This window comes from Babylonia areolata, chromosome 7, assembly GCF_041734735.1.
Source record: "Babylonia areolata isolate BAREFJ2019XMU chromosome 7, ASM4173473v1, whole genome shotgun sequence".
Taxonomy (NCBI): Eukaryota; Metazoa; Mollusca; class Gastropoda; order Neogastropoda; family Buccinidae; genus Babylonia; species Babylonia areolata.
Window position 1 is genome coordinate 16,501,415 of NC_134882.1, and position 15,000 is coordinate 16,516,414.

General features: G+C 42.5%; 1 protein-coding gene across 2 annotated transcripts in view; it reads right to left on the reverse strand.

The window, feature by feature from the left end:
• The window catches only part of LOC143283749 (glutamate receptor ionotropic, kainate 3-like), a 168,706-nt gene that overhangs the window by 76,410 nt on the left and 77,296 nt on the right, over positions 1-15,000 (reverse strand). For both annotated transcript variants that reach the window (XM_076590060.1, XM_076590059.1), the window contains exon 2: positions 13,869-14,104. In XM_076590060.1, the coding sequence (XP_076446175.1) occupies positions 13,869-13,956 (88 nt within the window). In that variant the 5' untranslated portion in view covers positions 13,957-14,104. The remainder of the gene's footprint in view (positions 1-13,868; positions 14,105-15,000) is intronic.

The following is a 15,000-nucleotide window of genomic DNA, read 5'->3' on the forward strand; positions in this document are numbered from 1 at the left end:
GTGTATGATTACAGAAATGCACGTGAAACCATTTTTTTCAAAAACACAAATTCCAATCCCCGAAATAATATGTTGCCCTGTAAAAAAATGTATCTAGGGAGGATGTTATAAAAACAAAAAAATCCAATCCCCGATATAAATGTTGCCCTGTAAAAAAAAAATGGATCTAGGAAAATAGGATACCATTTTCTTTAGACATGTACGCATAGCATAATCCACCGAACGCTGATATGTACTGAGCGATATTTAACGTACGTATTTGATCTTTCTGCGTGCTTGTAAATAGGAAGGGGATTAAGGCTTACACACCATTTGGGAGGTTAGAAAAAAACAAAACAAAACAAAAACGGATTTTCACCGTTAGTCTGCCAGGTCGAACTTTGGCCCTCGGATTGAGAGTCTTATTTTTTAATAACCAGCGGCTAACTTTTCCGTCGTTATGCACGGTGAAGCCAGGAGTACCCTCAGCCATCACTTCTTTTCCGTGCATAATTACTACCGACGTTTTAGCTGCACAGCATGGCTGGTTGAGCAGGGAAAGATGCCAGCATGCACAGCATCCATTCTGTTTTTGTTTTTTTTAAAATTTATACAATACAATACAATACAATACAATACATTAGAACACAAACGATGTAATACAAAACAACACAATACAAAATCTTAACCTCATTTTTTGTTCTTCATCAATTTTTTTTTGCATGGGGGCGGGGGGGGGGGCTTGAATGGGGGAGGGGGTGGCGGTGGGGGAGGGGTGAGGGGGGGGGCGTGGGGGTGGAGGGGGGTGATAACGTACGTGGCAGCATTCGTTCAGTCATGTCAGCACACGCGCAGCATTCAGTCAGCTATGGTAATGCACGCACACCATTCACTCACACACATTGCACACTGGGAATCAGTCCATAACCGTCAGCTAACTCCGTTACAACAACAACACTAGATGGAGTCTCCCGTCGGACCGACAGATGAGCAGGAAGGCAGGCTTATTTGTCGGTGTGTGTCCTCATATGGGAGAAGAGGCCGATTCTGGATGCGCAACACCTCCCATAGGTGTTGCAAGGGAAAACGTCTCCAGAAGTTGAGCCCTGCTTCCTTCGCTCACTCTTCTCCTAAATGGCCAGCGTTTTCTTGTTTTCAAACGTTTTTATGCCACTAGAGCACAGCATCCTCCAGCGAGAGCGGTCAAGGGCATCAGTTTTCCAGGAAAAGATGTCTGTGTCACAGGCTTTGAGGTGTCCTTGAAGCGCTTGCAGGGTATTTCCAAGTTCGCGGTGGCCTTCCTTTAGCTGTCCATACAAGAGCATCTTCGGGATCCTGCTGTCTGTCATGCGGACAACGTGTCCTGTCCAGCGTAGCTGGCACTGGATCAGCAGGCTTTCGATGCTGGGCAGGCCGCACCTCTCTAGGACCTGGAGGTTGGCGACCCTGTCTTGCCACTGTATAATTGCTAACGAAATTGCTGACAGAAAACAAGACACGGAGACACCACACGTGTGAGCGTGCATGGTGGTTCTTGTCACAGGCATTCTTCTTCCTCTCTCTAGCGTTAATCTACGAAAACCTTTGAAAATAACAGTCACATCTGTACAAGCTCCGTTCGAAACACTTAACCCCTACACACCACCCTGCTTTACTAAAGAAAAATTAGAACACAAACTGTGATTATTTACCCTTCTGCGTCCTCCACCTTCCACCAGTAATTTTCAGTGCTGCATTGGTTAACAGACGCTGCATCATTTCGATGCAAACTCAATGAAAAAAGACCCTTCCAAAACAAAACTAGTGCTATAAATAAATTACTAACTATGCAGGCTATACAACTCATGTTTGTATTAGTTTCAGTTTCAAGTTTCAAGGTGTCAAAGAGTGCGAACTGATCCATATTCGCTACACCGCATATGCTTTGAGATTAAAAAAAAAAAAAAAAAAAAAAGAAAGGAAAAAAGAGCAGGTGCATGACTTCGCACAAAACCCAAATGCACTGGTCGTGTATGGACATGTGGTAACGGGTATTTTTGGTTAAACGTATCTGAGGTTTTTCTATTAGCTGGACAGTCGATTATCTGAAGTTGGAGTCATCCGACATGTTGTACGTTTAACTTCGTGTGTGTGTGTGTGTGTGTGTGTGTGTGTGTGTGTGTGTGTGTGTGTGTGTGTGTGTGTGTGTGTGTGTGTGTGTGTGTGTGTGTGTGTGTGTGTGTGTGTGTGTGTGTGTGTGTGTGCGTGCGTCCGTGCATCTGTGTGTGTGTGCGTGGGTGTGGGTGTATCTGTGTATCTGTGTCTGTAGGTCTGTGTGTCCATCCAGAAAATATTCGGAAACGTACTTATGCGTCATAACACAATGCTGTTGTAAAACGTCTGTACGTTCAGCTGGCGGCACTGTGCAACAGTTGCAAGTACTGACAAAATTCTTTCGCAGCTAAATGCTTGAGCTAAGTCAACGACAGAATGGAGCGGCGGCCTAGTTGAAATGCGCCCGTCAAGAAAGCCAGGGTCCATGGTGGAGTCCAACATACGGAACGGGATAGTTATTCCTCCCGCTACTAGACCTTCAGTGGCGGTCTGGGTGCTTGTCACTCATTCGGATGAGACGATAAGCCCAAGTCCCATGTGCAGCATGCACTTTGCATCGGTGACAAAATCCCACGGCAACATAAGGGCCCTTCCCCTGGGGAACCCCCCCCCCCCCAGAAATTTTCACTTTGGTTTAAAAAACGAATATACCTGCAGACAGAAAATAAAGTTTTAAAAGAAAGGGTGGCGCCTCACTGTGGCGATACACTCTCCCCGGGGACAGAGGCTTGATATTTCACACAGAGAAATCTGTTGCGACAAAAATTATTACAATACAATACAATACAATACAATGCAATGGAAGGAAATGCAATACAATACAAAACAATTCTGTAAGGTATAACAAAATACAACACAGTAAATGCAATACAATGCAGCACAATGCAATGCAATACAATACAATACAATACAAAATCTTAATTTCAGTTTTTTCTTCTTCTTCTTCTTTTTCTCCGGTGACACAAAGACGCCAGCCAAAAGTATACAACATCATTCATAAGGTATCCAAATTAAACGTACACAGAATCTATGTCATCATCGAGGATGCATCCCAACGAGGTTCCCCCCTCCATCCCCCACCAGTTCCACAATGCACACCAACAACAGTATTACCACTTGACGTCTATGAAAACATTGCAGAGGAGATCAGACTGTGCGCTGGATAACTCCATTCTTCTCTCCCGGTAAATATTATTGTATCGTTTTTGTTCGTTTTTTTTTTTTTTTTTTTTTTACTCATCTGTTATCTGTAATCCTAACAAGCCTTTTTCCCCAACCGATTCCACAACGCACACAAACAACAGTATTATCGGGAGGTCTGTGTCAACATTGCAGAGGAGATCAAACTGTGGGCTGGATAACTCCATTCTTCTCTCCCGGTAAATATTACTGTATATTTTTTGTTCGTTTATTTGTTTTTTTGTGTTTTCTTTTTCTTTTCTTTTTTTTTTACTCATCTGTTATCTGTCATCCTAACAAGTCTTTTTCCCAACCGATTCCACAATGCACACAAACAACAGTATTATCGGGAGGTCTGTGTCAACATTGCAGAGGAGATCAAACTGTGGGCTGGATAACTCCATTCTTCTCTCCCGGTAAATATTACTGTATATTTTTTGTTCGTTTATTTGTTTTTTTGTGTTTTCTTTTTCTTTTTTTTTTTTTTTTACTCATCTGTTATCTGTCATCCTAACAAGTCTTTTTCCCCAACCGATTCCACAATGCACACAAACAACAGTATTATCGGGAGGTCTGTGTCAACATTGCAGAGGAGATCAAACTGTGTGCTGGGTAACTCAGTTCTTCTCTCCCAGTAAATATTATTGTATCGCTTTTTTGTTTTGTTTTGTTTTGTAGTTTTATTCTTCTGTCTCTTCTCGTCGTTTCTGTTTGTGTCTTGTGCAATGCACGTCATGATGCGGGCTGCAGACAAAGGGAACGCCAGACTAGCAGGCCGATCAAACTGTGCGCTGGATTCTGCGCTCTTCTCTCCCGGAAAATATTATTGTATCGTTGTTGCTTGTTTTGTGTTCGCTTGTTTTGTTTTGGTTTTACTCATCTGTCTCTCCTCGTCGTTTCTGCTTGTGTCTTGTGGAAAGCACGTCATGATCTTCGCAGCAGACAAGGAAATCGCCAGACCAGCAGCAGCACCAGCAGCGGCAGCATAGCCATGGGTGTGACGTACCAGCAGAGGCAGCAAATGTGGAGTGATGGCCTAGAGGTAACGCGGCCGCCTAGGAAGCGAGAGAATCTGAGCGCACTGGTTCGAATCCCGGCAGAGTCGCCATTATTTTCTCCCCCTCCACTAGACCATGAATGGTGGTCTGGACGCTAGTCATTCGGATGAGACGATAAACCCAGGTCCCGTGTGCAGCATACACTTAGCGCACGTAAAAGAACCCACGGCAACAAAATGGTTGTCATTGGCAAAATTCGGTAGAAAAAATCCACCTCGATAGGAGAAAAAAACAACTGCAATCAGGAGAAAAAAAAAAAGAGGGTAGCACTCTCAATGTAGCGATGCGCTTTCCCTGGAGAGAGCGGCCCGAATTTGACACAGAGAAATGTGTTGTAACAAAAAGAGTAATACAATACAATAAACCTGGTGGCGATAGCATCACTCCATCCATCCACCTTGTTCATTCACGGACTTCACTGGGGACTGTGGTCCTGTCTGTGATCACATCGTGTGGGTGTGCCGGCACACACAGGTTGACACTGACTGGGTTGTGTTTGTGTGATTTTATTTTCTCTCTCTTTGTCTGTCCGCCTGTCTGTCTGTTTCACCTCTCTCTGTGTCTGTGTCTCTGTGTCTGTCTCTCTTTCCTGGTCCATCCCTCTCTTTCTCTCTGTTTCCCCACCCACTCACTCTCTTTCTATCATTAGGGCAAGGGCTAGATGCACTTTGCTAATCTATTACCATCGATAATAATAAAGTTGTCTTGTTTTGTCCCCCGCTTCTCTCTCTCTCTCTCTCTCTCTCTCTCTCTCTCTCTCACTCTCTATCACTCTCCATCTCTCTCTATCATTTATTTCAATGATGGATGCTGCCATGCTTGAAGATAAAGAAATTATTATGTTCGGTGACTTTAACATTAATCTATTAAAACCTCAGCTGCAATGGAATCAGATATATACAGCATACAGTTTGGAACAACTTATCGATAAACCAACACGAGTAACCCCTAGTTCCAGTACCCTCATTGATCACATTTATGTTTCATGTAAACAAAATATTTTAGAAATATGTTCTCCAGTCACTGGATGTAGCGATCACTCACCTGTTTGCATCACCTGGAAAAGAAAAGGTATTAAAATTCCAAAAGCAAGTCACAAAACCATTGAATATAGATGTTTCAACAACTTTAACACAGATACTTTTTTGCATGATTTACTTTCTTCTCCACTTTCTCATGTCTATCAATACACCGATCCTGAAAATGCTTTAGATTTTTGGATAAGAACCTTTAGTAATATTTATAGTAAGCACGCACCAATCAGGACTAAACGAGTGAAACACCGTATGTTACCTCCATGGATTTCTAAAGAAATAAAAAATGAAATGCACCTTAGGGATCTTCTAAAACCAGTAAATCAAGAAGAATATGTTAAAAAAAGGAATAAAGTGAATTCAATGCAACGAAAAGCTATGCACAAGTATTACCAACAGAAAGTGACTAACAAAAAAGACTCAAGATCTATTTGGGATGCCATTAACAGACTAACCAACAAGCACTATACTAAATCACAAAATAATACTAATGATATAACCCCAGATACAATTAACAACCATTTTGTAAATATAGCTGAAAAGTTAATTACTAATGATAGATGGAAATATAATGATTTAGAACTGGTAACTGATTACTGTCAATCCAAAAATATAAATTCAAAAGTTTTTATCCCTTATTTATCAGTTCCAGAAGTTTTTGCCTCTCTAATGTCCATGAAACAGTCAAATACCAAAGATATACATGAACTGGATAGCAAAATCATGAAGATTTCGGCACCAGTAATAACAGAGTCTCTTACCTACATTTATAATCTCTGCATTGATAAAAACTATTTTCCCGTATGTTTCAAACAGGCTAAAGTTTTTCCACTCTTCAAATCAGGTGATCCTTCTGATCCTTCTAACTACAGGCCTATATCTATACTATCGGTTCTTTCCAAACCACTTGAAAAGCATATCCAAAAACATATACTGTGTCACTTAAACAAATATCAATTGATTCACCCAGTACAGTCAGGTTTTAGAGAAAACCATTCTTGTCATACTGCTCTGACACAAATGATAGATAGATGGCTCTTAAATATAAATAATAGTAAATTCACAGGTGTTGTCTTCGTTGATTTTGCTAAAGCCTTTGACGTAATAAATCACTCTCTTCTCCTTAAGAAACTTGCTTGTTATGGCTTAGCTAAGAATACTTTACAATTTCTTTCTTCCTTCTTATCAGATCGACAACAACTGGTCTGCATCAAATCTTCCAAATCAACTTTTCAAGAAATAAGGTATGGTGTACCACAAGGATCAATTCTTGGCCCCCTTCTTTTCTCCTTGTACATTAATGATTTGCCTCTTTATATCAAATCTAATTGTGAATTGTTTGCCGATGACAACTCCATACACTCCGACCACACATGCATTAAAGTTCTGACATCCAATTTACAAGACAGTGTGAACAGATTAGTTAATTGGACAGAACATAACCATATGTCTCTCAATGCTCAAAAAACTAAATGCATGTCTGTAACAACTCGACAGAAACGCCAGATAATGCCAACAAATGTTTTCAATATTTTCATTTCCAATGTTAGAATTGAAGAAGTCAAATCACACAAAGTTTTAGGTGTAGTTATCGATAATGATTTATCATGGTCTGAACATATTACTTATTTATGTAAAAGGATGTCTCAAAAAGTATTCCAGTTATCAAAAATAAAACACTTTCTAAATACACATGCCCGTAAACAATTCTTTAATGCTCACATACAGTCGATAATAGATTATGCTTCTACTTTGTGGGATTCTACTAGCGCTAATACTCTAAAACCTCTTGTTAGATTATACAAACGTGCTTTGAAATTAGTTTTATTAAAGTCAAGTTCATTAACTCCTAATGATTATAGGTCACTTGATATCCTCCCACTGGAGCTAAAACTAGAATATAATAAGGCTGTTTTTATGCACAAAATAGTAAGCGGCTACGCACCTCCTTCAATTATAAATAACTTCCCAGTAAATAACATAAGACATGTACATAAGTTGCATATACCTCGTCCAAATCTTGATCTTTTTAAGTCCAGCCTAACTTACAGCGGGGGAACGTATTGGAATAATTTACCATCACGTTTAAAAAATATTACTAACCACAACAACTTTCAGCAAAATCTAAAAATGTACCTATTCACAAAAATTGATGTCACCTGAAATCCAACATTGCTTTCGACAATTTGTGAGTTCCCTCTCACTCTCTCTTGAGTGGATGCATTTGTGTGTGTGTGTGTGTGTGTGTGTGTGTGTGTGTGTGTGTGTATTTCATGATTTTTTTTTCTTCTCTTCTTCTTCCTGTTGTGGAATGGCTTTGAATTGTGAAATAATGGTATATTTTGATTGTGTTTTGATTTTGTGCTCATTTTCGCTTTTTTAGCTTTATTCCCTCTTTAGGGCGAGGGCTGGATTAAAAAAGCATGTTACTTGCTTATCTATTACCCTCGTTAATAAAGATTTTGTCTTGTCTTGTCTCTCTCCCTCTCTCTCCATCTCTCTCTCTCCCTCTATCTCTCTCCATCTCTCTCCCCCTCTCTATCTCTCTCCATTCTCTCAATCTCTCTACCCTTCTCTATCTCTCCTCTCTCTCTCTCTCTCCATCTCTCTCCCTCTCTCTATGTCTCCCCCTCTCTCTCCCTTTCTCTATCTCTCTCCATCTCTTTCTCCCCCCTCTCTCCATCTCTCTCCATCTATCTCTCTCCCTCTGTCTCTCTCCCCCCTCTCTCCCCTCTCTATCTCTCTCCATCCCTCTCTCTCTCTCTCTATATATATATATATACACACATATATATATATATATCGCATGAGTTGTGGCAACACGCGTGTGGATGAGCAGTTCATGTTTCTCTACAGTGTGAACCAACTTGTGAGAAAGCACATAATGGGCATGCATGCCTGTGTGTGCGTGTTGTGTATAGTGCGAATGGGGGGTGCGAGCTTGCGCGCGCGCGCGCGCGTGTGTGTGTAAATGCGTGCACACATGGCACATGTGCGTGTGTAAGTGTGTGTTCGTAACGTGTATACGTATTTGCGGGCGAATATGTATATCCCTGTGAGTACATGTAGGAAGTTTTTCCTGGCAGAGGTAATGCATGCTTCATGCAAAATAACACCTGCAATATTTTTCCACTCCCCATGATCGTTTTCATCATGGAGCCCGCTTTCTATACTGCGCCGGCCAAAATGAACAACAGTTCCAACAGAGTGAGAATAATCCTGAGCTGAAAAAAAAATGGCATCACCGGGCTCTGTTCGAAACTGTTTATTACACAGTTATGTTCGAGGTTAGTAATGTAGCATACCCTCTCTATGCTGGGCAGTTCTTAGCCTCGCTCTTTTCACATGACCGCAGTAACACACACGCATGCAGCATCCCCCCACCACTCGCAACCCCGCCCCCCCCACACACACAAATTATACACACACGCGCGCCTGCAGCTGGGCAACCGGTACTCGAACCCTTTTCACTTACCCCTCCTGTGCATGTGCAACGTGTAATATCTATGGTGCAACGTGTATCTATGGTGCAACGTGTATCTATGGTGCAGCGGGTATCTATGGTGCAGCGGGTATCTATGGTGTAACGTGTAATATCTATGGTGCAACGTGTATCTATGGTGCAACGTGTATCTATGGTGCAGCGGGTATCTATGCTTGACAGTTAGTCCTTGTTTACATCATTGAATGTCTTAACTCTCTCCATACGAACGGCGAAAGAGACGACGTTAACAGCGTTTCACCCCAATTACCACCATCAAAATATTGCAAGCGGAAGGCTCTTATACTGAAGAGGTGAATGTTGACAAAGAATACCACAATTCTGACGACGGAAGCTAAAGGTTGGGTCATTCAGACACCCACTGGACATCCGAGGGGTCTGTGTAGAGGAGAAGAGAGGACTGGCCGTACTGAGTGAGTTAAACTAGCAAACGCCTCTTGTGGTTTGAACGTGTGATACCATCACCAGTACTAAAGAACCACATATTACATGGTGGCAGCGGGAAAAAAACTTCAGTCTGTCTGATACGAACAGTGGGACCAAGAACAAAGACGAAACCTTGGACATCTTTGTCAACCGATCAAAACGCTTGGCACGAGGGTGCGATTTCATAGTTGCAGTGCTTGGTAAGTTTCAGTTGGTGAACGAATACTAGAACTGATAATAGTTAGAACACCATATGACGACTGCAGAAAAAGTCATCTGTCCCAAGCCAAAGGTCACACACACACTGGCTGAGGCCCCCAAACTGGGCAGACTGTTTGAAGCCTCGGCAGCACATCGTAGGGATCTACACAACATGCGGTCCCAGTCAGCGTCAGTTGCTGCCCGCCAGACACCATCCCCACCCGCATGTAAGAACTGTGGAGGAGAACTCAAGCCCCTACGTTGCCAAGCATTTGGCACAGAGTGCATGTAATGTGGAAAAGCGAACCACTGGGCCAGAGAACCAAAGTGTGCAGGTCCTCACAGCAGTCAGCACAGCAGACACGAAGGCGACACGGCCAACATCGACAAACCAAAGCCAACCACAGCCTTAGGCAACAACATAACTGGCAGAAATGTCCATGCTCTACATGCTGAAGAAAAGGAGTTGGACAATATCGAAAATTTCATCACTGCAAGCAACCAGAGATGAAGCCTTCGTCATCCTAAAAGTGAAACTGGAATCTCCTCAAAGGCACACACAACCTCACACTGAAGGTCGACTCTATGGCTCAAGGAAACATCACACCAATACGACGTTTCCGTGGCACGTTTCCTGACAGCCTGACAAAGACTGGACTGCCCAAAATACACATCGCCTCGACCGCACGTCGCGTCCGCCTCACTGCACACAACGGTATAACCATGCCATGGAACTCTCAACATACCGCGCAGATTATATGACTGGATCGCAAAAAATCAAGTTCTACGTCGTCGACATTGTAGGGCTTGCTATCATCGGCCTCCCATCCTATGCGAGTCTCAAGTTTGCCACTAAATTACAATGCCAACACATCAGAACCAGGAAGAGGGATACACAGCAACATGGACACCATTAGCACAGTGGATGACCTCAAACAACTGCGTCCCACCTATTTGACAGAATCGGGGAAACTCCCTGGACAAGCCAAACTAGTCACCAACCCAGACCTACCACCGCACGTGGACGCCCCAGGAAAACGGCCAAAGCCCTCAAAGATGCCACCAAGAAGGAGCTGGATGACATGGAAACCAGTGGAGCGATACGACGTGTCACTGAACCAGCAGATTAGGTATCTAGTCTGACATATTCCCTCAAGAAAGGCGGAGCTCTTCGAATGTGAACAGAGCCTTAAAACGACCACACTACAGGATCCCCACGGTAGAAGAGCTCATCCACAAGTTCAGATTAACCAAAATCTTCTCTAAATTGAACGCCAGTGCTGCCTGCTGGTCACTCCAACTCGATCGGGGTTCCCAACTACTGACCCCGTTCCAGTCACCTTTTGGAAGATACTGCTTCATATGTCTTCATATGTCTTCAACTAGGACTGTTAGTGTCACAAAACATCCACCACGTGAAGATGGATCTGATCCTGGATAAGGCTGAGTAGTCGTTGGAATCGTGGATGATACTGCAGTCTACGGTGAAAATGATGTCCAGCAGAACTAGTATGCTACAGGTTTTAACTTTGCTTTTGTCTCAAAGCAACACAGAACAGTTTAAACGGTTTTTATTTTGCATGTTCTTGAACATGTTCCGTATGAATTATTGTTCTGGTAATATATATATATATATATATATATATATATATATATAGTTTACGTGGGATGAGGTGTTGTTGGGTTTGCTGTTCAAACCATTTAATTTCATATTTTCCATTTGACACACATTTCATATGAGTTTTGATTTCTTCAACATGTAAACTGTTTCAGGGTTCAGACTCCATTGCAAATTCTGATCGTACTCCTCTATATCTCACAAGGGGAGAAATGAAATAGATTTTGAACCTCGAAATTACGTTTCTCGAATCTAAGATATCCTTTTGTCAGGAGAACAACTTACCGTTTGACCACGATATGCCCGATTTTTTACCAGTTGGGACACAAAGGGCACTAAAATTAATAAATCATGTCCATTGCCGTCTGTGTATTCTCCTTCTTTTTTTTTCTATTTTTTCCCTTTCTTATCAATTCTCGTCCTGGCGCTATTCAATATTTCTATGTGGAGGAGGAATTTTGTTTAATGTCCCGTCACACATATCGGTGATTGAAGACATTTTGTTAAAGTATTTATGAATACATTTGAGTATTATCGGTTAGAAGGGGTGGGAGATGTGAATGAATGGAGGGTTGGGGGAAACTGGGCAAATGAGGGTGAAATGTGGGTGAAATTTGAAAAAAAGAAAAAAAATTCTAAATACAATTACAGGAAATTACTTAAAGGACTTCGTAAAAGAGAAGTCGTTAAACTGACAAGCGAAACAACTGATAATGAATGCAAAAAGTCAAAAACATCAACGTTCTCAGTCACTTGTGAAGACACACTTTCGTGTACATATTTTTATGTGTACCTTTGTTCGTGATGATTTTTTTTTTAATTGCTGATAATGATTGTTTTTCTCTTCTCATTCACTTTCGTCCGACTGCAATTCAATTTCTATTTTGTTTGTGTTTGTTTCTGTTCGTTTTGTTGTTGTTGCTGCTGCTGTTGTTGTTGTTGTTTTTGAGATTTGTGTTCTCTTCCGGCCTCTTCTTCTTCTGCGTTCACTCGTAAGCACACGAGTGGGCTTTTACGTGTATGACCGTTTTTACCCCGCCATGTAGGCAGCCATACTCCGTTTTCGGGGGTGTGCATGCTGGGTATGTTCTTGTTTCCATAACCCACCGAACGCTGACATGGTTTACAGGATCTTTAACGTGCGTATTTGATCTTCTGCTTGCATATACACACGAAGGGGGTTCAGGCACTAGCAGGTCTGCACATATGTTGACCTGGGAGATCGTAAAAATCTCCACCCTTTACCCACCAGGCGCCGTCACCGTGATTCGAACCCGGGACCCTCAGACTGACAGTCCAACGCTTTAACCACTCGGCTATTGCGCCCGTCGTTCTCTTCCGGCCAAATCATTCGCCGTAAAACAAACTCTGTTCTCCCTGCCAGTTTAGATTTCAACCCCAGTAGACCAGACACTTCCTAACGATCACCACGGCACACAATAACAACACCAATAAATCACAGACCCAAACAGATCACAGCTGGAACAAAGAGAGAGGGGGAAGGAATGCTAACGAGGACTATAATCAGCAACACTACGTGCAGATAACGAAGATGAAATCACGCGCGCTCAGTTCAAGGCCATCATGCGGCAGGTTACCAATTACTGGGTAGGAGGTGTCAGACACGTAAAGTCACGGACCATTCCAGACAAGTGTCAACCGAGGAAATGGATCTTCGGCAGTGGGAGAGGGAGCGAAGGGGAAGAGAGCAGGGAGGGAGGGGAGGAGAGAGGGAAGGGAAGGGGGAGAGAGAAAACAACGAAAAGGAGAGAGAGGAGAGAGAAAGACACACACACACACACACACACAACACACACAACACACACACACACGCGCACACACACACACACACACACACACACACACACACACACACACACACACACACACACACACACACACACACACACACACACGAAAAGAACCATTACCTTGACGAATGAAAATGAACATCGTGTCTTACATGACGGATGGAAGGGGATGATGGGTGAAATGGGCTAAGAACAGGAAAAAGTGGAGGGGGGTGGGGGGTGGGGGGTGGGGGGCGGGGGGAATCGTTTTTCCCTCAAACAAGATTACATGCAAGCACGTGGCATGCTGCAGTTTTCCCGGTGATTCAGCTAAGCGCCATGTGTCCTCCCTACAAACTAACTCAGAGTACAATGATTGATAATTGTTTAGCACGCAAAGAAGAAAAGGAAAAAAATATCGCGGCAGTGAAAGTTCTGTCCATGCAGTATTCAGGGCGTAAAATAGATCAGAATAATTATGTTTACGGTTAATAACATATTTTTTCAAAGTTTCCCTCCGACAAAAACCGTGAAAGTAATAGAGACAGACAGACAGACAGACAGACATATAGATAAATAGATAGATAGACAGATAGATAGATAAAGACATGGAGAGACAGGTAGACAGACAGACCGATAACAGATCGATAGAAGTAGAAACAAATACATTCGCAAGCACATACACGGCCACACAGACACAGACAGATACACCTACGGACATAGACAGACAGACAGACAGACACACAGACAGAGAGGGAAGGATAAATAGGAGTTTTACCTTCTGGGGAGATTCACGAATATTCATTCTTTTGATCACAATATATATATATATATATATTCATAAATCACACACACACACACACACACACACACACACACACACACACACACACACACACACACACACACACAAACTGACACAAAAATAGACAGGGTACCCCCCCCCCCCCAGACCCCCCACGGCCATCCCCCTAAAACCCAACTCACCAATTTTGGAAGGCACGGAACCTGTAGACGACGATGGACGACAGACCAAGAAGAAGAAGAGGACACTGAAAAGAGGATGCCGCGCCATTGTTGGAAGTCCCTGCGTTCTCCTCCGTGTGCACCAATCATATGACGTCCACGTGATGTAAGGCAGTCACGTGATATCTGCAGGTCACGTGGCTATCGTCGGGCGCGTGACAGTTATGGAGCAATTGGGCGGTGACGGTGTTGGCCGACTGAAACAAACATTATATATTTCGTTTATTTATTTATAGTCTGTTCATCTAAGATGATGATATTAATGTTGCGTCATGCTGTGGTTTTCTGATTCGTGTTTTAACAAGAGAACAAGCGTATTGTTCGATAGTTTCCATATGCGCGACTGAAGTAATAAGGTGCTCGACGCAACCACGACAGAGAAAGCGCGACCACGCACGCACGCATGCTAGCAGCAAACACACACACACACACACACACACACACACACACTCACACACACACACACACACACACACACACACACACACACACACACTCACACACACACAGACACACAGACACACACACACACACACACACACACACACACACACACACACACACACACACACACACACACACACACACACACACACACACACACACACGAAAGAAGAGGACTTAGAAGAACGTTGATCCCTTTTCTTTGCAGAATTTAATGTTGTTGGACAGCGTATTCACATACCTTTTTCAATGTAAAACAAAAGTATAAAAATAATAATAGAATCGGCATGTGAACAAAACCCAATCTATTTCTTAACTTTTTTACAAAAGGAATTCCATTCATTCCCATATTAGCTAAATACATTGTTAAGATTCACCAGTCACTTTTCTGATGTCATTCCTAACATTTCTCTGATCATTGTATTGAACAGTGATATGCATTCAGGCAGTTCAAAATATTCGAAGAAAAAAAATTACACTTTAAAACAAAACAGTTACCCCCCAAGATGCAAATATCAGTACTTTAAAGATAGCTTGACACTTTTAAAAGGAGTTCAAACTCGGATAATTAGTGTTCAATCTTTAAAACGTTTTATGTTAAAAATTGACTGACGGCGATATGGTCTGATGTATCTTCCCACTGATAGGT